At 42.0% G+C, this 25202-nt stretch overlaps 1 protein-coding gene across 1 annotated transcript in view; it reads right to left on the bottom strand.

The window, feature by feature from the left end:
• Window positions 1–25202, bottom strand: part of LOC134204654 (homeobox protein Nkx-2.1) — a 159582-nt gene that overhangs the window by 62987 nt on the left and 71393 nt on the right. Inside the window, exon 4 of the mRNA XM_062679438.1 lies at window positions 1791–1886. Within this exon, the coding sequence (XP_062535422.1) occupies window positions 1791–1886 (96 nt within the window). The remainder of the gene's footprint in view (window positions 1–1790; window positions 1887–25202) is intronic.

Below are 25202 nucleotides of genomic sequence, written 5' to 3' on the forward strand. Positions count from 1 at the left end.
TAACATACCAACGGCAGCAGCAACAACAACAACAACAGATGCTATCTTGGATAAACGACATAACAATCACACGTGGGCACGTGTAGGTTTGTGTTGATTTTCGCTCTATTCAGTTTGTCAAAACTGTTGAATTTCAAGAAGGAAAACTGTGGAAATGGAATGTAAGGGAAGTAGGCTTCCTTTGAAATGATGAAATGATAACAATCGTGAAATTTTAAATTAAATAATTTAAAGTTAAGTCAATGTCGTATTAGAAATTAAAGTTGAATCTATACCCAGGTTCAATTAAACAAAAAAAAGGAGAATGCTATGGCCAACAGTAAATTTCCCCAACTTCCCTTACTTTCCCACACGCCACGGAAGTTCAGGGAAAAAGTCCACGGAAAACCCTAAGCGACTGGCAACGAACCAACGACGGCGGGCGGAGGAGGTGGGTTTGACAGTTATCCTTCCATTGTTGGAAATAATAACGCGTGCAATATTTGAACGTTCGCACCCGTAAATAAAACCACGACGACGATGTCGCACTAAATCGGGCCGAGAGTGACGACAGACGATAGCCGCGAGCGTAATTATTTTCCTAACCCGCCCTGGCGCACAGGGCTGGCGTTGACAAGCGATACCCGCGCGCGCTCTCATGAATGCGTTTTAATCGATTCTAATAGTCTGGTTCCGTATCGTGCTTGCGGTATCTAAACAGCGCGGGAGGAATGGGGGAGTGATTATCTTTGTTGTCGTTGGGTGGGCGATGGTTCGGCTATTGTTTGTTTTGTTTGGCTTTATTTGTCGGTTAGTTGTCGGCTATTATACATCAGCATCGTAGCGGTGGTGGCGGGGTTCCGCCTTTTCTGATGAATAGAATCAGGGATAGCGTCCGTCACTGAACGTGGAACCGGGGCGTATGTCACCGCTCAAATGAGCTGTCAAATAAATTATAGCATCGCTAATTTGCACAATAAGCTTGAACGCGTGATGGGTTTGGATGAAGGGTGCCCTGAACGCGCGAGTTTGAATTAAAAGTGGCTCTTTGGCATGTCTTGGCTGCACATTAATGGTCAAGTCGATTCTATGAACAACGGTAGGATACTAATGGAAAATAATTCTTTAAATATTTAAACCAGTACTGCTTACTAATCATTCAATGCTGTGTACGATAAATTGAATAAGATTTAGGGAAGATCCATTAATTACGTAACGCAAAAATTGACCATTTTCAACCCCCCTCCCCCCTATGTCACACTTTTTGTATGAATCATTGAAAATTTTTGTATGGATTGTCACACTTCGGACAACCCCCCCTCCCCCCTCTAAGCGTTACGTAATTTGTGGATGTTCCCTTAATAGTAATGCAAAAGAACTTAAGTTTGCGTAATCAAATGGGTAATTGATAGCGTCTCTCATGAGGATTACCTGCGGTCGAGGACTACAAAATTAGCTCCTAATTAGTAATAAACGAAGAAAACTGAGGGGCATAGACTTCTCTCAATCACAGCTTGCCTTGAAAGCAAGTTTATGTTTCCGTTTTTATTGAACCTGAACCATACAAGTGCGAAAACAAAACAGAATCTGAGAAGCAGCCCCACTGACAAACTATGGTAAAACACTTCATTCTCACTTTTTGTCATTGGTGGCGATATTTTTTTTCACACAGCTGTGATACAGAGATGAAAAGTCAGAGATTTTCACATTTTTCTCTAGATTCAATCCCTGGTCCACGTCTAGCGCTTTGTATAAATTTATCTCCCATCGATAGTTGAAGAACAGAAGTAATAATCATCTTTTAAACTTACTTGCGTTGGGGTGAGGCTTATTAAACTGGCTAAGTGTTCCCGTTCGGGCGCAGACAGGTACTTTTGTTGTTTAAATCTCCGCTCCAGCTCGTAAACCTGTAAAGACACAAAAAAGATAGGTCAAGCGACAAATTAACCATTATGTTTATTAAATTTGTCATGTTTTTGCTTCAATCTGCATTAAGTTAAATGGTTAAAATGGCGAATATAAATAACTGAATTATCAGGCGGCTCTGACAAATAATGTGTCGCTTATCTCATATGTATAGCTTAAGAATGTTCACAATTCCACCCCCGAAAAAAATTGAAAAAATAGATTTGGTTTCGTTTTTACTGCAGATTTAGTATATATGAAAAACGTAAAAACCATTCAACAATCCTTTTCTCTGTGTAGAACACTTCAAACAAACAGTCTAGGTCAAGGACAAGGTTCAGCACGCATCTAAACACAAGAACCGCGCGCGGAAGTCAATTACACTTAAGATTTTGCACATTCCGACGCAGCACACTGGCCACCATGTGGCGCGAAATCACGTGAATCCAAGCAAAACTAAGTAAGTTGCCACTGTTTCGTTTTCAGTAGTAGCACTTAATGACGTTGAAGGTGTTTCTGGCAGCGACGACCATATCTGGACCAACTAGCCAACCAATACCAATCAATATGGCTGCCCGTGTGTGTCCCATACCTGATGGGACGGACTCAGGCTCGACCCCGCTGCGACCGAGTATCCGTGTCTGCTGCTTCGAATCGCCGAAGCATCGGTAACATTATTTCTGGTTCCTTTCTTGCTATATTAGTTTGTTGATGAAACTTGGCATTTCAACTCAAGTGCTTTGTAAATAGATATTCCCAAGCGAGTGTATTTTTTCGGACCAACTTTTTGTTTATATAAATGTTTCTGCCTGTTTCCCCCTCCCGTTCGTGTGGTGACGTCGTCGTCGTCGTCGGATCCGCTGGCATTCAACAAACAGGAGAAGGGTCTGCTCTGTTGTGTGGCGAAAGGATCTTATCGTGGGGGATTGTGTGCAGGAACAAAATGCTCAGCTGCTGGCTGCTACTGTGGAAGCTGTGAATCCCCCGACCCGGTATGACGGTATGAGTAAGCGTAATGTTATTTTATTTATATTCTGTGGAATAAAAATAACAATAATCCATTTTCCAGCATATTCGCTGGTTTGTGCGATGCGGCAGAGTAGCAGTAGCTATCTGGATGCGATGATGGTAAGTTTAATCCGCCATTGTAGTCGGCTCCGACGATGTCCAACATCGAGGATGACGCGGAGAAGAATAAAGTAAGTTAGTAGCTGTTAGTAGCAAGAATTGTGATTTCTTACGATAGTTTTGAAAACATTTAAGTTATTGATAACAATAATTTAAAGTTAAAAAAATATGAAATGCAAAAAAAAAATCATGAAATCATTGTTTTTTTTATTTTTTAGATAATTTAGATTCATTCATAATGTTTTTAACTTCTGTGTTTTCATGGAAATTGCTGAGAGCTTCCATAGATCATCAAAAAAAGGAATAAATGAAGTCGATATAATATTTTTGGTGATATTGTTTGGTTAGATTTGAGAGGTCAAATTATGAAGACCTCGGAATGTTGTTGTCCTACATATAAAGCTAGCATTTTTCACTAGTCCAGTGTTGAAAATATGCAGTTTATAACAACGCAAAAAAAACTGTTGCCGAAAATTACTTTACCTTTGACCCTACTATGCTTCTCCGATTTTGACCCGTCTGTTGGGTTTGAGTAAGTTACTTTCAGTGTGTGATTCCGTGTTCCGGCCATTTGGGGCAACACACCGTCCAATGATGAACAACTCTTAAAGATTAGTAAAATCACTCAAATGAAGCAATTAAATAAAACAAATTGTGACCCGTCAACGCAGTAGTCTCAGATTCAGTTACCTGTATTACCTGTCACCTTTGTCAATCATAACTAAAACATCGTCAGTTGGTTTCAATTTGGTTTCGAGTAGCAACCCAATAACCAGAGACCGGCAGAGTGAAAAACTGTCGAAATGGCAACGTATTAAAATGCATGAAACGTCAAAATAATACTGGCATCACTTGAACTTTTTGCTTTTTATGGAAGCAAAATGTAAACAAGTCGACTTGGAATCGCTTTTGACGGTTCGATTGGAAACAAGATGGCGTCTTCGCCGATCTCTTATTGTAGTATTTCTAGTTTCAAGAGATAGAAAATCTCTTCTGGACGCGACCAGTCAAAACCTACGGAAACGGCACTTGCTAGAACGGTGACAAGCGACGAATAGATGATTGTTAGCCAGAAGTTCTTTCTCAACACGTTAAAATAAATATGTTAATGGTTGAAATCTCGGGACGTTTCGAAGAGATCCAACAGACCGTTCCAGTAGCATTTGTGATGAATACCATAAGCACCAGCAATTGACCAAAGAGCCCCGCATTGAAATATTGGGAGGATGGAGGCTTTGTTAAACCGGTACATGTGGTTCCGGCGGTTGATCTTTAAAAAGTAGCTTTAAACCGACTAATTATTTTTCTGCGGATAATAATCTTTGAATTGAGGTACAGCTAAGATTGAAAGGGCTGAAAACATTATCCCAACGAATGATAGTATTCAATGAAACTTTAGCTCCGTACGTGGAGGCGTTCTTCGTACTTTCCGTTTAAGTGGCGTCACAATATTCTACCCATCTGACTTCTTGGGTGGTTTAAAATTCAATGAGTTTCATATCAGAAACAGAACAGATTAGTTGCAGAATTAATAACACTTCGGTTCATTGCTGTTACGACAATGTTTCTGATGTTGCAAAACACTTTGAGCTCAGCTGAGCAGTATTTTATTTTTGACAGTTCCTTGCATGTTCCGTATAAAGTACAATGAAAATACAAATGACTTTGTTGTTTATGTAGTGCAATTGTAGCAGAATCTCCAAATAGAATTGTTGGTGTGATGGTTATAGTAGAAGGTTGCAAATCTCAAGGTCCATGGTTCGATTCCCGGTTGGTTTTTGTGTTTTTATTTTCATTGTAGCCGCAAGATGTTGCAAATGGGCTCCACCTCTTGCGCTTTTTGTGTCACAAAGGAGTTCCAAATACGACGCGTTGTGCATAAGTCAGACCTTTAGTAAGTCACACCACAGTTGTTGTTACTCACTGAGAAACAAGAGGTGTTGCTTGGGAATCCTTACTTTGCCACGTACGCTTACATCGCGGGCGAAAACCAAACGTTGCAAATAAATATATTTGTGTTTGGTTTCACGCCACTTCTGATTCTGCTTATTTCTCCTTTATTTCGGCCATTTTTGAGGATGGTGTCCTCCAAAAAGGTCTTTATACAAAAGAAGGTTGATCCGACAATCCGATATGAACTTTCTTCAAAGTGCAAAACTCAATCGTAACTAGCAAATTTGATAGCGCGGCGAAGGGAGATGATGCAATTAATTTGAACGGATGGAATCACTAACAGCAACCAAGCTACCACGCTAAACCCGATGCCGCCGAAACAATCCATTTTCGCAATTAACTCTTTCTTTCCATAAAATGCTGGTCCTGAGAAGAACCAATTTTCTTTTCCCAATGCGTCTTCCAATAACTAACTGCATCCAAACGCTTGTCAGTACCTTGCGTTGCAACTGTCCGACCGCCACTTGATGATTTTTCGCTAAGCCTCCAAAGGTTGAAATAAATAGCATTGCCACACTGCCACCCACTTCGTGCTGCCGAATGTCGAACCGCTCTCTGTGGAATCCCGATCAAAATGGCTCGCGCGCGCCGAACAGCAGCTTCCTTGTATTTAATAAATTAAGCCCGTTAGCCCCGCCCTTTTGTGAGCTGATATAGGTGTAAATATAATATGCATTCATAACGATTAATGAAGGGGCGGGGCTAATGGAATTACTTCATTAGATATAAGAAAGCTGCTTTTCGACGCGCGCGAGCCATTTCGATCGGGATTCCACAGACAACCGTTCGGAGAATGACAAAATCTAAGAATCCAATGAAACATTTTCGCAAGATTCTGAATTTTGTTATGAGATGTTGTTTATCTAAGATGTGTATTGTTGCGAGGAATGACAACAGAAATTTGACTCAAGACGAAGTTTCTTCATATTACAAAACATTATCTTTCGGCATCTATCTGTCCGAGCGATGTTCACCGATGGGTGGTTGCTGTAGATAGTTTCCACTGAGGTGGCGTCTTCATTGTTTTTATACAAAAGAAGGTTGATCCGACTATCTGAAATAAACTTTCTTCAAAGTGCAAAACTCAATCGTAAATAGCGAATTTGATAGCGCGTCGGAGGGAGATGATGTAGTGAATTTTAATGGATGGAATCACTAACAGCAACCAAACTACCACGCCAAACCCAATGCCACCGAAACAGTCCATTTTCGCAATTAACTCTTTCTTTTCATAAAGTGTTGGTCCTGAGAAGAACTAATTTTCTTTTCCCAATGTTCCATTCAATCTAACTGACACCACAATTTGTAATAAATTTTCAGCATCGGCACTGGCGGTGCGGGAACGACACAGTGCTATTTTTATGGTCAACCTTTTCTTCATATGAAATTCTGGTTCGTTGAGCAACACATCGAGCATCACCACCAATGCGATGGATTTTCTTTGAAAATGTTATTAGCGGCTCCGTGATGCTGTGTCCACTCCGCTGCGATCGCTTTGATGCGTCTGCTCTGCGTAAAATCTTGTGCAAACTGAGGATTAGATCCAAACCCGCAAGTGATTGATTTTTTATGTCTGTGCTAGTGATGCATGTACGTGATTGGTTAGTTTACATATTTCTAAACATTTTATCAATTATCGATAATAAATAGTTAAAAATCAGTATTTTCATATAAATACAAAGAAGCGTTGACTCATCCTTGATCGAATGGTCCAAAAAAATTGAAAATCCATTGTGAAACGGCTTAGATATTAAAGTTTAAAGTCTATCATATTTTCGTGACGGTCCCCGCAATCGTAAAGTGTACCCCAATATAGAAAAGACAGACGTAGTCCTACGTCAAAACATAATAATAATGCAACATTCCTCCAGGGACTCCGACGGGAATGTTCCATGAATTTTGACGGGAATCCGCAGACATTTCGACAGGAATCCTCCAAGCATACCGAAAGGAACCTCCAAGCATTCTGAAGATAATCCACCAGAGATTCTGATGGGAATATTTCAGGGAGTCCAAAGGGTAATGTTCCAGGGATTCCAAAACCTCCGGGATGTCGACGGGAACCCTTCAGGGAATCCGACGGGAATATTCCAAGGTTTGTTACAGGGATTCAGATAAATAAGAATCTTTCGAATAAAATCCTCCAGGAATTCTGACGGAAATATTCCAGAAATTCCGACGGGAATGTTCCAGAGATTCCGTCGGAAATCCTCCTCGTCGGAAATCCTCGTAGGCAATGTTCAAGGGATGTAGAAGCAAATCATCGAAGGACTCTGAATTAATTATTCAGGGATTCCAGGGATTCCGAAGGGATGTTGAAGCAAATTATCGAAGGATTTCGTAGCAAATCGTCGAATGATTCCGAAGCAATTCGTCGAGGGATTCCGAAGTAAATCGTCGAGGGACTCCGAATTAAATCTTCGAGGAATTCCGAAGCAAACCATCAATTTATTCCGAAGCGAATCGCCGAATTATTCCGAAGCAAATCATTAGAAGGATTCCGAAGCAAATCATTAAGGGATTCCCTGGCAAAACGTTGAGAGACTCTGAATGAATCTTCAACGAATTCTAAAGCGAATCGTCGAAGGATTACGAAACAAATCATCAAAGAATTCCGAAACAAATCATCTAACGATTCCGGATGAATTCCGAAGCAAATCAATGAGAGATTCTGAAGCAAATCCTTCATAGATTATAAAGGGTATCCCCCACAGATTCCCAAAGGTATCCCTCAAGGATACCGAAAGGAATCCAGTGTGAAGTCTTTTGGATTCCGGTTGAAATTTTTCGATGATTCTGAAAAGAATTCTTTAGGTATTCCAATAAGAATTCTTCTCGGATGTTCCGGAATTCGGAACTCCACCCAATCATTTCATTATGATAGGGTGAATATGGGAGATAACTCTTTTGTTTTCAAACTTGTCAGCAATTCATCATGCTATAAGTTCAAAATTATGTCCACTGCTAACTAACTTTTCAAATCCTAGGGGGTTAATTTTTTTTAGTGAGGCCTAAGGCCACCCCCCTTGCCCCCCTTATCTACGCCAATGATAATATGGAATAGTGACCCTGAAAAAAGCGATTTTTTTTTCAATTATGCGCCTTTCCAATCACTAACCAAAATTTCGTTTAGCTGTTACTGACGCCAACGTGAGCCAATCGATAACTTGAGATGACATCCATGCGAATAAATTTTTGCACCGCGTCCCTTCAACGTGCTACCACCAACGAAGAATTTCTGCCGTCATCAAACGATTGTGATTAGTAATTTGAAAAATATTTAAATGATGGTCCTGGAAGAACTCATTTTTTCAATAATGCGTTTCTCCGATCACAAACAACAATCGAACATTAATCAGGATTTAGAGAAAATTTTACTTCATTGCTACTGACGCCATTGTCAGCCAATCGATTATTTGTCGCTGAAACACGACAGACGCCATCTCTGCGAATAAATTTTTGCAGCATCTCCTTCCGACGAGCGTTTGCGTTGCTGCATAAGCAATTATGATTTTCAGATTTGGAGAAAATGCCATCGAATGAGCGAAAGGCTAAGCCAGCTAGCTGATGCCAATTGCAGCGGCCGTCGAAGGGGCGGGGCCTTGGTTTCCATTGAAATCGGGTACTGGGAAACCTAACGGCAAAACAAGCGAAACGAAGCACCGAACAACCAAACATCATGGCACCAACATACGGCGGTGGAAGGGCAGTGAAAAAGGCTACAGCGATGATAGCTGCCACGGGCGGCAAGGCTCAGAAAAACATTGTTAATGGTGACAAGCAACCGAAGTGGAAGCCACAGCCAGAAGCGCGCATCGGAGGGAAATACTGCAAAAATGCGCATGGATGGAAAGGAAAGAAAGGAGTTAAGAAAGCTATGCCTTCTACATTTACAACGTGTTGAATTAGGCCCACCTGGGCACTGGCGTCTCGTTGAAGGCGATGGGCAACATGAACAGCTTCGTAAACGACATCTTCGTGCGTCTCAAGGCTAATAATGGCCAAGCAGTCTCATAGGGAACCAAAGCCATTAACGAAAAAGAGGGGCTAGCTCCACCCAAAAGGGCCCATTTCAGAGCCCCAGCCGCGCTCTCAGAAGAGAGAGGTTTTCGTACCGCGCACGCAGAAAAACAAAATTTTGAAAGAAAATTCCATTTTACTACTACTGACGCCAACGTCAGCCGCTCGACGATTTGAGACGTCATCTATGCGAATACATTTTTGCAGCGGCCTCCTCTGACGAGCGCTTTCACTGCTACCAACTCCAACTTTCTGCCGTCGCTAAGCGGTAGATTTGCAGTTCGATGGACATTTTACCTACAGCTCTACCTTCTGTCCTTTAAAATTTTAACCTTTACCTTTAAAATGGTGGATCTGCTAGAATCGTTTTTCAATCTACAATGAGTCTTTCAACTCTCTCATGACAACCAAACGTTAGTCCGAGCCTTGAACAAAAATTTAACTTGACTGCTGCCCGACAGTCACTCGATAATTTTCTGCTACCCTTTCTTCTTATAAAATGTTGGTCCTGGAAAGAACCGATTATCTTTTCACAATGCGCCACTAAAAACAACCAAACGGTGGTCCGAACATTGTACAATACATAGGAAAAAATTGCGAAAAAAAATAAATATCTCGGTTCGGTGTGGGCGGATTGCGCTGAAATTTTGACACAAATCGTAGAACTTTCTGGAGAATCGTGCAAAGGTGGTTAAGTTCACTGCACGAAGCTGCAAGACCTCGTTTTACCCCAATGCCCCTTATTTGTTATGTAATTCGTCAAGTTCGGAGTTACAAATAATCGACAAAACATAACACATTTGACCTCCAATTTTGCCAAAAATCGTGTTATGGAAGCTCTGTCTACTGTACGATATTGGGAATTGAGATCTTGCTGATTGTACTTCTTAATTCCCCAATTCTCAATTCTCACATTCTTCCAATTGCTTAATTATAACGTCACATTACTAGTCTGATCTAGAATTTTCCAGGGAATCAAGTGGAGTTATTTTTGTCCACCCCACGACTAAAGAAGCTAAAATATTGCTCATTTTATCTGAGTTCTATTATTTTCTAACTATTACCCAAAAGGACAAGGTCTTCCGGAAAGCATAACAAATAAGTGGCATTAGGGTAAAACAAAGTCTGCAACTTCGTGGAGTGAGCTTAACCACCTTTGCACGATTCCTCAGAAAGTTCTACAATTTGCGTCAAAATTTCAGCGCAATCCGCCCGTACCTAACTGAGATATTGAATTTTTTTCGCGCTATGGACAATTTTTTTCCCATTGTGCTTTGCTTAGAAATTTCGTAGTGACGGCCTCTCGATGAGCCGCTTTCTGCTGGGACAGCTGCCACCGGCGTCATCGTTGTGACAGTACTGTGCGGCCCTCGCGTGTGCGCTCTGTGCACTCTCCGTGAAATATAATTTGAACTGAGTATTAGAGTCCAGCCGTAAGTTACACGATTTTGATGTCTGTGCTTGCGATGCACATACGGGATTGGTTGGTTTACCGTTTTTTAACAGTGCCAGGCGAAATTAAATTTTTCAATAGATTAGCGCTTTTAGACATTGTTTCTAATAGTTGGGCAACATTTTTAAGAGTTTGTCGAACGATTGATACCACAATCTACAAGATCGGTTCAAAGATGGCCGACCACTTTTCGCGACGGTTTCAAATTTGAATTTGCAGAATGATCCCTCGAAGGACGTAATCCTACGTCAAAAAGTGCTCGAGGGCAGTTCCTGGTGCTGAAATCCGTTCCAAAAGTGATACAGGAACTGCAACAACTCTGCGGGCGACCAGGACAGCTCCTCAAATTCCTCCTAGAAAAGGTGGATGGCTTGGAATCTCTGAAGGCTGGACGGTTGAAAATGGTTAATCTGTATTGGAATGTATTGGAATTCACTTTTTGGAAGTATGATTATATGACATCCCGACGAGAAGGTATAGTTGTTCCTGTTTGGGGATTCCCCAAATGCAGCTCCTAATGCAGACATAATGGAAGTGGCTACATTATAAGTGCCTCCCTAGTCAGGTCATGTAAAATTTGTAAAAAAAATATTCCGAATAGTTTACTGGACAGCTGTGACCAAATCATTATTTTGATAGCGTCGATATAATTGAGCCAAAAATATAAAGGAGGATTTGATATAAAAGAACTATGTGTCCAATCCTGATACCTTGTTCAAAGCTTTAGGTGATGTATCGCAAGAAGTGCGTTTTAATCTAAATATGAAAATGGAACCGTGTAAGTATTTGGAATAATGCGGGACTCAAACTAAGATACATTTTCATTTTCGATGAAGCATCTACAGGGTTTGAAGCCATATCTGTTCGAGTTGTACGCTGTTTAGATAGTTCTCACAGAGTGTAGCACTGCTGCTAATGGTGAAACAGATCTGTATTCCTGGCTATATCGAGCGCTCGTTTTTTTTTGGAAATATGAGATGCCCTGCAGTAATGTCTCGGTTGAAAGTAACTTCACTCAAACTCCCCGCCTCGAACTGATGTCCACTATGCTGAGCTCCTGAATGTTGTAGCCTACTAGGGCTCGCACATTTTGTGGAGCGATTCTCAAACGGTTATAGATTGAAAAATCTGATCTGAGCAGCAAAAGTGTAATCAATCATATTACACACAAAAAAAAAATGATTGGCGAAACTTTCCGTCTGATAAAAACGAGGAAGGGTCGTTTGGCCGAAACCCATTCGGCCGAAAGGGTCATTACTTTTTCGGTGGAAAGTGATAAATGAGGAATGAGTAGTGAGATGTCACTTCTCACTCCTTATTTCTCACTTTTCAAATGATCTGACATTTGGCAGAAAATATCGTATTCGGCCAAATGTCCTATTCGGCTAAATGTCCTATTGACCCCTCGGCTAAATTACATTTTCAGCCAAATTACCCTTTCAGCCAAATGACACTTTCGGCCAAATAACCCCTTCGACCAAATTACCCTTTCGGCCAAATAACCCTTTCAGTCAAATAACCCTTTCGGCCAAATGGTATATTCGGCCAAACAATTTTCGGCATAGAGGCCTCGGGCCAAATGGCATTCGGCAGAACGGTATTCGGCCAAACGGCTCTTCCCTGATAAAAACATAGCTGAAATGGGGATCAGGACCACCGTCAGCAACAATCGAACGATCGTTTAACGGTCCAGACTTTCTGTACGAACCCGAGGTAAAATGACCTAAGTTAGAACGCCGGAAGAAATGAAGGCCAGCTCAATATTTGGCACAAGTTTTTTTTTGTACCCGTTGATCGATTTGCACTCAAATCGAGAAGCGAGGAGAACTTTTTACAACATTTACTAGCGTCATTCGTGTCGTCGACAGATGAATTTAATTCATAGTTCAAATAGTGACCTGAAACAACCTCCATGACAAAGGGGCAGAGTAAATTTTGTTAAAACAACCCCAACACGTCATCGTTCCGAAACGGGCAGCCTACGTCTGGTGGTCTGATCATTGAAGCGTAGAATCCTAGTGCAGAATGAAGAATACGGCAAGCGATGGTTAGAACCACTCTTAATTACATACACTCTGGTTAGAACAAGAAACGGAGTGGTGAGCGGTCTCTTCATGAGTGATGAAACTTTCGGAATCTTGTTGCTACCACGTAGAGTTCGTATTTTCCACTGCTCCAATTGTACACAGAAAATCACCGTCTTTAAGTCCGACCAGATAAAACTTCGCTTCGATCACTGAGTATATCAACCTGCGGTTCGAAGGAGGTAATCGATAACTATTTCAACAGGGCAACTTTGGATCCTGCCACTAAAAATGGATAAGATTGGAATGAGGAGTAATTGCAAAATAATTATTGAAAAATATCACTATCATTAATTTTCCGTAATATGCATTTTATTTATGTTCTAATGATATGTAAGTACTTATTCATCGAGTACTTCTACTCAGCGTGTATAACGTGACTAACTTCAGCTTCATGAACTGTAAATATGGTGAGTCCCCTTACGAACTAGTTTTCTGTGACCGCCTCTGGAAAAGATCAACATCGAGGTCCATTCGTCCCGCCTGGATGCTGTGCAAATAAATCATCAGCATCGTCGTCGTCGACGACGGCGATTGTCATTTCGGTCGACATCATCGTGCCTAAATCTACCATCGTCGTCGTCGTCATCATCATCATAAATAATGAAAACTTGACTGGATCCACAGATCAGTGAGGGGTGGGAAACTGCCAAGGCAGCGGAATCGTCTGACTGACGTTCAGTTGCCGAACAGCTCGTGCCGTTCCTCCCCTCGAAGCAAGGCGGATGCGAGAGATTTACGAGGATTAAATATGACCAAACACATCTCCTGGGCGACGACGACGAAATGATGAACTGCTTTTGCCAGTACCTACCGCTCCAACCGGCGAAGGGAGGTGACCTATGAAATTTAATTCCATAATGAAACAATCTAAAATGTCAAGTAATCATCCCGGGGAAGGGAATTAATTGAATTTTGATGAATTGACTCTCGGGACGATGGACGGGCGGATAGTATAGTGGCGTTGGCGACGACAACAACGTGGCCGACGGGGTAACGAAGGAAAGTGATGTTTACCGAGAGCTGACAGGGACTAACAATAATGAAAGTATGTGTAAACACGACTCTCTTCGTCTCAACTCGTTGAGTTTGAAATGGAACTCTCAAGGTCGATGGGTGAAGTCAAGTTGGGAACACTTCGCGATTAACGCTTTCAACGCCTCGTACTCGGTGGGATTTGATATGAGAGGATCGAATTACAGTGAAATACTTTCGATCTCTTTGTGATTTGTCTTATTTAGAACATTTATTCATTTCGTCTCGTTCGACGATGCCAATAATGAGTTGGAATCAACTTTCAGTCATGACTGGGATCTAAATGTAAGAAAGTATAACACTTCCAACACTGCAGCCAATCTTTTCATTATAGATCAACATACGAAAACGATAAATCGGCTGATGTAGACATACATCATTATGTCTCACTCGTAATTCATCGCACCTCACTCATAATTCCTCACTTCTTACTTCTAACTTCTTATTTCTTAATTCGCTCTTCTCATTTCTTATTTTTCCCTTTTTCATGATTTCCACGTTTTACTTCTCACTTCTTATTTCCCACATCTCACTTCTCGATTATTTCTTCTCACTTTTCACATTTCACTCTACTGTCACTTCCAACTTCTCGCTTTTAAGTTTGAATCGAAATTGGATTTATACCCCACTTATCATTTCACGCTTCGCAATTCTCACTACTCACTTCTTATTTCTCACTTTTTACTACTCGCAATCTAATAATAATTAGAATTAGAAAAAAAGGTAACTTCTGTCAAATGAAAAGAACATGTGCAATTATGCTACATTTCGGCTATGCAGTCTCAATGATCAAACGATGAATTCGTTTTTTCAACGTTTCGACCAGTTTTTGGGTCTTTTTCAGGAAAAAGTCGGTGTTAAAGTTTTTCGGTTGTCGAAACGTTGGGATAAAATCAAAATTATCGTTCGATTATTGAGATTGCATAACCGAAATGAAACATATAGTTCATAATCGACAAAAATAAATTAATTTAATTGGTTTGGTCAACTCACTTAATGTAGGTTTTACAAACAAACGAACGTAAATAATCAATCGCTTCTGATATTTTACAAAACTGTGAAATGGAAAAATGTGAAATGGAACGCTCTCAAAAATGTAATACTTCGGAAATAAAATTCAGGCGAAGAACAACGCATGACCCTATAATCAAAACCGATTAGCCAGCGAAGGTGAGCCATCCTGCATCTGTTGTTTTTGTGGCATCGATTAATCAACCACCTTTTAACAACTGTCAACATTTTAGCTTCTGGAAGTTGACGAACTTCGACTGCGACTGGGTAAGCAAACGAAAATACGCCGATGACGATATTCGACGGCAATGGAAAGAGCGACTATAAAACGACGATGGAGATGTGCCTTTTGTTTAAATATTTGCTTCGTTTTAATTTTAAGTGGATGTCACCCTCTTCGGCTGACGGGTACGCGTGAGCAAACGCGATTGTTGACCGATGCCGCCGAAAATAGCTGCGGATGTGAGTGTGTGGGGAAATAGTTTGATCAAACGTAAGGTATAGAACTTGTCGAGTGGAATGTCTGTAACAGGTCACAAGACGGAACTTGAAGTTTCAAGAAGTCGAGTCGAGTGTGGGACACACATAATGTGACCGGCAAGTGTCCCACGAAATGTGGGACGCCCAACTGAACCGCGTTGCCGGCTTGTAACTAAAAATGCCATATGTGCATTTGGCTTAGATTGTGGTTTTCAAAAATTTAAAAGGCACGGATGAAAACGACTTTATAAGAAAGGATTGGATTTTGGAAACGCTTATGATCGGATATCGATACCCTTCATATCACACTGTAAAGGGTAATGGGAAGGAAAATGTAAAAGAGGACATTTTCGTTTTAAGCCCAATATAGAGAAAGGCAGCACTTTCCTCATATTTGTTCACGAGAAGACTTCTGATGGGTCTTCTGTAAAGGACGATTGTACCCATCGATCCCTTCCGGAGCTCCACAGGATGCTCAGGAAAAAACTAAAAGACGGAACGGTAGCAGGCCACTAGCTCGAATGATTCATTAGGCCGAACGGTCAATGAATGGTCATTAGGCCGAATGGTCATTGGGCTAAATGGACTTTAGGCCGAAGGTCACTAGGCCGAATAGCCAATATGCCGAACGCTTAATAGGCCGAACGATCAATAGGTCGAACTAGAAGTGAGGAAGAAGCGAGAAATTAGAAGTTAGAAGTTAGGGACCGTTCACTAATTACGTAAGCATTTTTTCTTGGTTTTTCAACAACCATCCTCCTCCCTCTTTTCCCCCATGTAAGGTTTTTCCCATACAAATCATTTTTTGTTTATATGGAACGTAAGAAAAGTCCTCCTTCCAAGAGGCTCGGACGCCTCCTTTAAAGAGGCTCGGACGCCTCCTTTCAAGAGGCTCGGACGCCTCCTTTCAAGAGGCTCGGACGCCTCCTTTCAAGAGGCTCGGACGCCTCCTTTCAAGAGGCTCAGGCGCCTCCTTTCAAGAGGCCCGGGCGCCTCCTTCAAGAGGCCTCAGACGCCTCCTTTCAAGAGGCCTCAGACGCCTCCTTTCAAGAGGGCCTCAGACGCCTCTATCAAGATGCACGGACGCCTCTTTTCAAGAGGCTCCGACGCCTCCTTTCAAGAGGCCTCAGACGCCCTGTTTCAAGAGGCTCAGACGCCTCCTTTCAAGAGGCCTGGACGCCTCCTTTCAAGAGGCTCGGAAGCCTCCTTTCAAGAGGCTCAGGGCGCCTCCTTTCAAGAGGCTCAGACGCCTCCTTTCAAGAGGCCTCGGACGCCTCCTTTCAAGAGGCCTGGACGCCTCCTTTCAAGAGGCTCAGACGCCTCCTTTCAAGAGGCTCAGACGCCTCCTTTCAAGAGGCCTCAGACGCCTCCTTTCAAGAGGCCTCAGACGCCTCCTTTCAAGAGGCTCAGACGCCTCCTTTCAAGAGGCCTCGGACGCCTCCTTCAAGAGGCTCAGACGCCTCCTTTCAAGAGGCTCAGACGCCTCCTTTCAAGAGGCTCAGACGCCTCCTTTCAAGAGGCCTCGGACGCCTCCTTTAAGAGACTAGGACGCCTCCTTTCAAGAGGCCTGAACGCCTCCTTTCAAGAGGCCTCGAACGCCTCCTTTCAAGAGGCTCAGACACCTCCTTTCAAGAGGCTCGGATGCCTCCTTTCAAGAGAGCTCAGACGCCTCTTTCAAGAGGCCTGACGCCTCCTTTCAAGAGGCCTCAGACGCCTCCTTTCAAGAGGCCTCAGACGCCTCCTTTCAAGAGGCTCAGACGCCTCCTTTCAAGAGGCTCAGACGCCTCTTGCAAGAGGCTCGGACGCCTCCTTTCAAGAGGCTCGGACGCCTCCTTTCAAGAGGCCTCGGACGCCTCCTTTCAAGAGGCCTCGGACGCCTCCTTTCAAGAGGCCTCAGACGCCTCCTTTCAAGAGGCCTCGGACGCCTCCTTTCAAGAGGCCTCGGACGCCTCCTTTCAAGAGGCCTCGGACGCCTCCTTTCAAGAGGCCTGGACGCCTCCTTTCAAGAGGCTCGGACGCCTCCTTTCAAGAGGCCTGGACGCCTCCTTTCAAGAGGCCTCAGACGCCTCCTTTCAAGAGGCTCGGACGCCTCCTTTCAAGAGGCTCAGACGCCTCCTTTCAAGAGGCTCAGACGCCTCCTTTCAAGAGGCTCAGACGCCTCCTTTCAAGAGGCTCAGACGCCTCCTTTCAAGAGGCTCAGACGCCTCCTTTCAAGAGGCTCAGACGCCTCCTTTCAAGAGGCCTGGACACCTCCTTCAAGAGGCCTGGACGCCTCCTTTCAAGAGGCCTCAGACGCCTCCTTTCAAGAGGCCTCAGACGCCTCCTTTCAAGAGGCTCAGACACCTCCTTCAAGAGGCCTGGACGCCTCCTTTCAAGAGGCCTCAGACGCCTCCTTTCAAGAGGCCTGGACGCCTCCTTTCAAGAGGCTCAGACGCCTCCTTTCAAGAGGCCTCAGACGCCTCCTTTCAAGAGGCCTGGACGCCTCCTTTCAAGAGGCTCAGACGCCTCCTTTCAAGAGGCTCGGACGCCTCCTTCAAGAGGCTCAGACGCCTCCTTTCAAGAGGCTCAGACGCCTCCTTTCAAGAGGCCTGGACGCCTCCTTTCAAGAGGCTCAGACGCCTCCTTTCAAGAGGCTCAGACGCCTCCTTTCAAGAGGCTCAGACGCCTCCTTTCAAGAGGCCTGGACGCCTCCTTTCAAGAGGCTCAGACGCCTCCTTTCAAGAGGCCTGACGCCTCCTTTCAAGAGGCTCGGACGCCTCCTTTCAAGAGGCTCAGACGCCTCCTTTCAAGAGGCTCAGACGCCTCCTTTCAAGAGGCTCCAGACGCCTCCCTTTCAAGAGGCTCAGACGCCTCCTTTCAAGAGGCTCAGACGCCTCCTTTCAAGAGGCCTCAGACGCCTCCTTTCAAGAGGCTCAGACGCCTCCTTTCAAGAGGCTCGGACGCCTCCTTTCAAGAGGCCTGGACGCCTCCTTTCAAGAGGCTCAGACGCCTCCTTTCAAGAGGCCTCAGACGCCTCCTATCAAGAGTCTCGGACGCCTCCTTTCAAGAGGCTCGGACGCCTCCTTTCAAGAGGAAGGGACGCCTCCTTTCAAGAGGCTCGGACGCCTCCTTTCAAGAGGCTCGGAAGCCTCCTTTCAAGAGGCTCGGAAGCCTCCTTTCAAGAGGCCCGGACGCCTCCTTTCAAGAGCTCAGAAGCCTCCTTTCAAGAGGCTCGGAAGCCTCCTTCAAGAGGCTCAGAAGCCTCCTTTCAAGAGGCTCAGAAGCCTCCTTTCAAGAGGCCTGGAAGCCTCCTTCAAGAGGCCCGGAAGCCTCCTTTCAAGAGGCTCAGCCTCCTTTCAAGAGGCTGGAAGCCTCCTTTCAAGAGGCTCAAGCCTCCTTTCAAGAGCTCAGGAAGCCTCCTTTCAAGAGGCTCAGAAGCCTCCTTTCAAGAGGCCTGGAAGCCTCCTTTCAAGAGGCTCGGAAGCCTCCTTTCAAGAGGCCTGGAAGCCTCCTTCAAGAGGCCCGGAAGCCTCCTTTCAAGAGGCCTGGAAGCCTCCTTTCAAGAGGCTCAGAAGCCTCCTTTCAAGAGGCTCAGGAAGCCTCCTTTCAAGAGGCTCGGAAGCCTCCTTTCCAAGAGGCTCAGAGCCTCCTTTCAAGAGGCTCGGAAGCCTCCTTTCAAGAGGCTCAGAAGCCTCCTTTCAAGAGGCCTGGAAGCCTCCTTTCAAGAGGCTCAGAGCCTCCTTTCAAGAGGCTCAGAAGCCTCCTTTCAAGAGGCTCGGAAGCCTCCTTTCAAGAGGCTCGGAAGCCTCCTTTCAAGAGGCTCGGAAGACTCCTTTCAAGAGGCTCGGAAGCGCCAGACGCACCAAGACCGGTGTACTTGTTACTTTTCGCATATTACTACTAACTACTTTTCACTTCTCACTCTCCACTCCTCTTCTAAGAAGAACAGAAGATAAGAAGATAAGAAGATAAGAAGATAAGAAGATAAGAAGATAAGAAGATAAGAAGATAAGAAGATAAGAAGATAAGAAGAACAAAAGAACAGAATATATGAAGTTAAGAAGATAAGAAGATAAGAAGATGAGAAGATAAGAAGATAAGAAGATAAGAAGATAAGAAGATAAGAAGATAAGAAGATAAGAAGATAAGAAGATAAGAAGATAAGAAGATAAGAAGATAAGAAGATAAGAAGATAAGAAGATAAGAAGATAAGAAGATAAGAAGATAAGAAGATAAGAAGATAAGAAGATAAGAAGATAAGAAGATAAGAAGATAAGAAGATAAGAAGATAAGAAGATAAGAAGATAAGAAGATAAGAAGATAAGAAGATAAGAAGATAAGAAGATAAGAAGATAAGAAGATAAGAAGATAAGAAGATAAGAAGATAAGAAGATAAGAAGATAAGAAGATAAGAAGATAAGAAGATAAGAAGATAAGAAGATAAGAAGATAAGAAGATAAGAAGATAAGAAGATAAGAAGATAAGAAGATAAGAAGATAAGAAGATAAGAAGATAAGAAGATAAGAAGATAAGAAGATAGGAATACAAAAATACAAGAAGACAAGAAGACAAGAAGATAAGAAGACAAGAAGACATGAAGACAAGAAGACAAAAAGACAAGGTATTAGAATGAACTTCCACCACAACATTCCATAAAATAAAGACAACATCCTTACGCAATACAATAGCTCGTTAAAATTCAAACAAACGCACCATCCGACGACAACCATCTCGCGGCATGAGCTATTAGCTAATGATGTTGATATTGAATGATCGAACCACAAATGCTCCACAGGCACGGCATGTACACATCCCAGCATCGAGGCAAACGAGCGCCAAGTGTGAGCACGCTTCCCCAGCACGGCCAAATCCTCCAAATCGGTGTTTACCCACGAACGACAATCAATATTTCGCTGATTTGACTATCGCATTCCGGCGTATTGTTTTCGATCCTAATACCAATTTATTGAAAAACAAATCTCCATCGTCTCTGTTCGGTGTAATCGGCGCAAGAGCCGTAATATGACGGGAACAGGATGCGAAACGGTAGTGAAACCGTACCCGTCGTCGTCGTCGTCGTTGTCTTGGGGACAGAAATTCAGTTCAAATATTTAACGACTGCCAGTGTTTGGGGAACGAACATGAAACATGCATAAAAGTATTTACAAATATACAGAGCGAGAGGAGGCTCAGCAACCCCAGCGACGAGCAACGGCAGACAGTGAGCTGCTTGATCCCAAGATGGGAGAGTTTGGTTTGGGTTGGTGGATGATAGAAACACAATGAACGAGACAGTGGGGGTACTACTTTGAATTCGAAGGCAGATACAGTAGTAGGTAGGTTGTCGTCTTCAGGTTCTGGCAGAGGACGGAACAGGGACGGTAAGAAACACAACGATGACGGGGAAAAAGTTAGCCAAATATTTGTACAAGGAGATTCGTTTTTCGATTTTCTTGTTCCTATTGGATTTTGATACTCGGTGTTCTATTCTGATGGAATAAAGTTCAATATAAGTTAATCGTAGAACATCAGAACAAAAAAATATTTATGTGATCTGTATAAAAATGTGCAATTAATGATCATTTTTTTATTAAGTTTCATTTTTTGGAGAGCGATCTCATCATAATCACGAAAGGATGCCTGATCTAATGTCAAAACGGTGAAATGAAACACCTAAAACGTGGTGTATGCCAGTTGGTTTCATTAATTGGCGACCTAAGATGCGTCGGTGAACCAGCCTCTGAATCACGACTGCAATAATCCCATATTCGTATCACACAACTGCTAATCATTTTTATTTAGTCTGATTACTTCCGATGGTGTACGCGTACACACAATAATAAAAAAATACAGCCGATCAAATCCAATGAACCCGCATGATGACGACGTTGGCAAGCTCAAGTGGCTACTGTGAAAACCTCTTGAAATCAGCCAAATTGACGTTTTCTTCCGTTCCGTTACCATCATCATCGCCGTTTGTGCTGCCGTCGCATCACAAGAAAGAAAAAATCGACGACGTTAGATGGTCCCCTTTCCACCACAGCAGTTCACCGTCGTTGATACTCCAGGTTTTTGTAAATCAGCAATAAAGTTCCTTTCCTCCTCCCATTCCAATCATCTGGAGCGCATCTCGCTCTTAATCCAAATTCAGTCCGCATAACACATACATAGGTTAGACCTGTGCGCCGGTCATATAATCGGCGGCGGCGGCGTAGTGGTCACTTTTGCCCCGGCGGCGGCGGCGTCACGGCGGCGCGCCGTTGACTTTCATCGGCGGCGGCGGCGGCGGCGTGAACCGGCGTGGATGCAAAAATCAATGGCTGAAAAAATCAATTTTACCGTGGATTTTAGGATTAACGCGGCTTGATTCACTCGGTAGGAATCGCCCGTATAAAAACCGACTTCAGTGGATTAAAATTGCAATACATATTCTGCGTTTGCCGATCATCAAACAACACATTCAAAATAGTCAATTGCCGGCGATACTAATCAATACCTGATTTCAAAATGTTCCCTTACTTGTCATAAGACGAGTTAATACAATCCCATTGAATTCCACCACTTAATTGTATCTTGACAGATACGTATTTCGACCTCAACAGTAAGGCCGTCTTCAGTGTCTCGTACTTGACTCGACTCGAGCCGAGTCAAGTGTCGACTCGAGTCGAGTCAAGTACGAGACACTGAAGACGGCCTTACTGTTGAAGTCGAAATACGTATCTGTCAAGATACAATTAAGTGGTGGAATTCAATGGGATTGTATTAACTCGTCTTATGACACGTGAAGACATTCCACTAAAAAGCTCACAATAATTTTCTTTACAAAATGTTATTTGAATTACCACTATTTTGTTCCTCTTTGATTTTGATTAATCAAATTTTAACAATAAATCCTGCTTCACTTTTTCGTGACCCCTAAGTGTTAAGAATTAGATTTCGGTGTCATAGAACAAATTATTAACTTTTTTCAAAAGTTATTTACAATTTAGGATTTAGATACACTTCAGTCGTTTAATAACTAAGTTTGAGAATTTTTTTTTAATATTTTCCTGAAATTTGCCTAAATTTGCAACAAAGCTCTTGGTGGAGTTTCTAAAAGAATTTCTGGAGGAAACTATGATTTTTTTAATTCATACGTGCATTTCTCAGTAAATTTCATTAGGAATTCCTTCGTAAAATCCTATGACAATGTCTGCAGAATTTTTCTATTTTAGAAAGAATAATCCATTCAGGTTCTCTTTGGGAAATTCCTTTTGTAAAACATAAAATATACCTGCAGGAATTCATTCGCAAATTTATTAAAGAATGAACTATTTTCTGATGGAATTCCTAAGAGAATTTTCTAAAGGATTTTCCGATAAAATTCCTGATGTAGTGTTGGAAGTGTAGTAGGAACCTTTTATGAAAATCTTGAGCAAATCCCCACAGACATTTCGAAGGAATTCCTAACAGTATTTCCAAAATGCATCAGCGGCTGCTTCCGCATCAGCCAACGTCCTGTTCCAGGTTCTCTGCAAGTTCTTTTGCTGGTCTCTCTTCCTGCATACGCACTACATGTCCAACCCACTGTAATCTGCCTTATTTTATCAACCTGCCTATGTCTGCATTTTTGTATACATGATTTAAGTCGTGGTTCATTCATTCGTCTGCTCCATTTACCATTTTCCACCAAGCTGCCAAGTATTGAGCACAGTATTTTCAACTCAAACACTTTTAGAATTTGATAATCTGCATCTTTTAACGTCCATGATTCATGGCCGTACAGGACGACAGGACGAATCAACGATGTGTACAGAGCTAGTTTTGTCAGTGTCTGTAGGTAGCTTCATGAAGTTACAAAAGAATTTTCTGGAGGAATTTTCAAAGGATTACCCTGAGAAATTCTCTATTAAATTGTTTAAAGTAGTTTTGGAAGAATTACTATGAGAATTTCAGGAACAATTATTGTCAAGGAACTTGCTAAGGAACTCCTAAAGGAATTACTAAAAAAAATTCCGAAGGAATATCAAATTGATTTTCAAAGAAATTCCAAAGCAAAATTGCGAAGCTGACAGAAATTTCCGAAGTAATCCGTTAAAAACACAAACAAGGCAAAATGCCCTAGCTAAGCAAACACTACTTTATTGTCTTATTTGTAACGCTATTCATGGGTATTTTTACATTATGCATCAGTTAAACAAGATAGCTAGTTGATGGCATTAAAAAATTGTCAAAAATCTCAACCATATTGATAATATTCACATTTCAAAAAAGTGGTGATATTCTGTTGCCGGAAAACTCATGAGGCAAAACGCCTTTTAGCTGGCAGCTCCTAGGGAACAAAGCACCACTCGTCGGCGAATCAGCATTCTGGTATGGATAGCGCGTGGAGACGCAAGTACATTGTAGGTTGGTGCCACTAGGGCGTTTTGCCTCGCCAAAATGTTAGATGTTTTTTCAAAATGTGGAAATTTTCGGTTTTTCCGACCTTCCCATACACTATTTTGAAACTTTTTTCGCCTACCCTACATAATTTTAGATCTAGTTTTGTTACGGACATCTTAATGACAGTAAATATGAGGGAAACCACAAATGGCGTTTTGACTCGGGGGTCGTTTTGGGGCCTTCTCCCCTATACGAAAAGTATACGTAGACTTTTTTAATTTTTTTTTCGGAAGACATTTCATACAGCAGCTTTGTGCGAAGTTCACTTGTTTGATTTTTTTTTTTGATTTTTCCGTTTTTTGCAAGTCTTTACCGAAATAATCTCTCGAATCTCTTATGGATTTCACTGAAGTAATAGTCTGAACTACGGATTCAAAAATATCATGATTTCAACAGCAAATTCTTCTGTGTTGAGCAGGAAAATTCTCCAAAGTATTCTATAAAAAAAATCGAAAAAAATTCAAAATTTCCACTTGGCTTAAATTGATTACATTGTAGATTCTACTAAAATATCTTTTGATTTTCGGCAGGAACTTCTTTAGAAACTACAAGTGATTCTTTAGAATTTCCACGGGGAATTATGTCGCACTTCGATGAAAAATTATTTAGAATTTACAAAGGAAGCATTTTGAAATATCCAAGAAGAAGTCTACGGAATCTCCAAAAGACATTCCTTGGAACTTGTAAGGGGAATTCTCAAAAATTTGAAGATTTTCTGGGAAGTCCCAGGGAGATTTTTCTTAATTTCTGAAATTCTTGGAATTTTCGCGAGGAATTCTTTGGGCATACATATAAGCGAAATTCTTCGAAATTTAACGGCAATTTCTTCGGCAGTTCTAATGAAAATTCTTTGGAATTATCGATGGAAAGAAATTGTTGAAAACTTTCACGAGAAATTATTTGAATTTCCCACCAAAAACTCTTTGAATTTTCACAAAAAAAATATTTCAATTCTTGTAAGAAAGCATTTGTAATTTTCATGAAAATTTATTCTATTTTTTACGATAAATTCACCACAAATTCAACTGAAATCCTCCATAATTTCCACCGATAATTATCTTGAAAACTCTTTGGAATGTCCGTAGGATTTTTATTAAAATTTCTTCAGGAAATCGCTCCTACTTTGCAAGAGAAATGTCAAAATATCGTAGGAAACCTTTAGCAGGGTTTCAACGGGAAATAATTCAAAATTTTCACGGAAAATTGCTCGACATTTTAACGGGAAAACTTTTGGAATTTAGAAAAATTCTTGAGATTTCAACGGAATGGAATTTTTAAGAAAAACATCGGAATTATCACGGAGAGTTCTTTGGGGTATTACCTGGAAACTTTGAAGGTTATCAATCGGGAAATTCTACGGAATTTCTACGACAAACTTTTTGGAATGTAGCTTGACGTTCTCGGAGTTTCAACTCGAAATTTTTCGAAATTCTGGAAATTCTTGGGTTTTCTACAAATTTGAACCGGCATGAAGAATTATAATTCAGATGCGTGACAGATTTTACGCAGTGGCGCGCCTATACAAGTGCCGGTGGCGGTGGCGCACACCTCTAGGAGGAATCAAATCCAATAGAAATTAAATTAATTGGCTTCGAGATTTGGTTTCAGAAGCTATGGACAGAGGATTGAATTTGATTTCGTTTTGAATTTTTAATTGATATTGAGTTGGATTTTGTTCAGTTTGATTTTGTTAGGTTTGAAATTCGAATTTTACTGTAGTGCTCTCAATGGATTTGAAAATGGATTTGTAT

The sequence above is a fragment of the Armigeres subalbatus genome, chromosome 1 (assembly GCF_024139115.2).
Source record: "Armigeres subalbatus isolate Guangzhou_Male chromosome 1, GZ_Asu_2, whole genome shotgun sequence".
NCBI classification, from domain to species: domain Eukaryota; kingdom Metazoa; phylum Arthropoda; class Insecta; order Diptera; family Culicidae; genus Armigeres; species Armigeres subalbatus.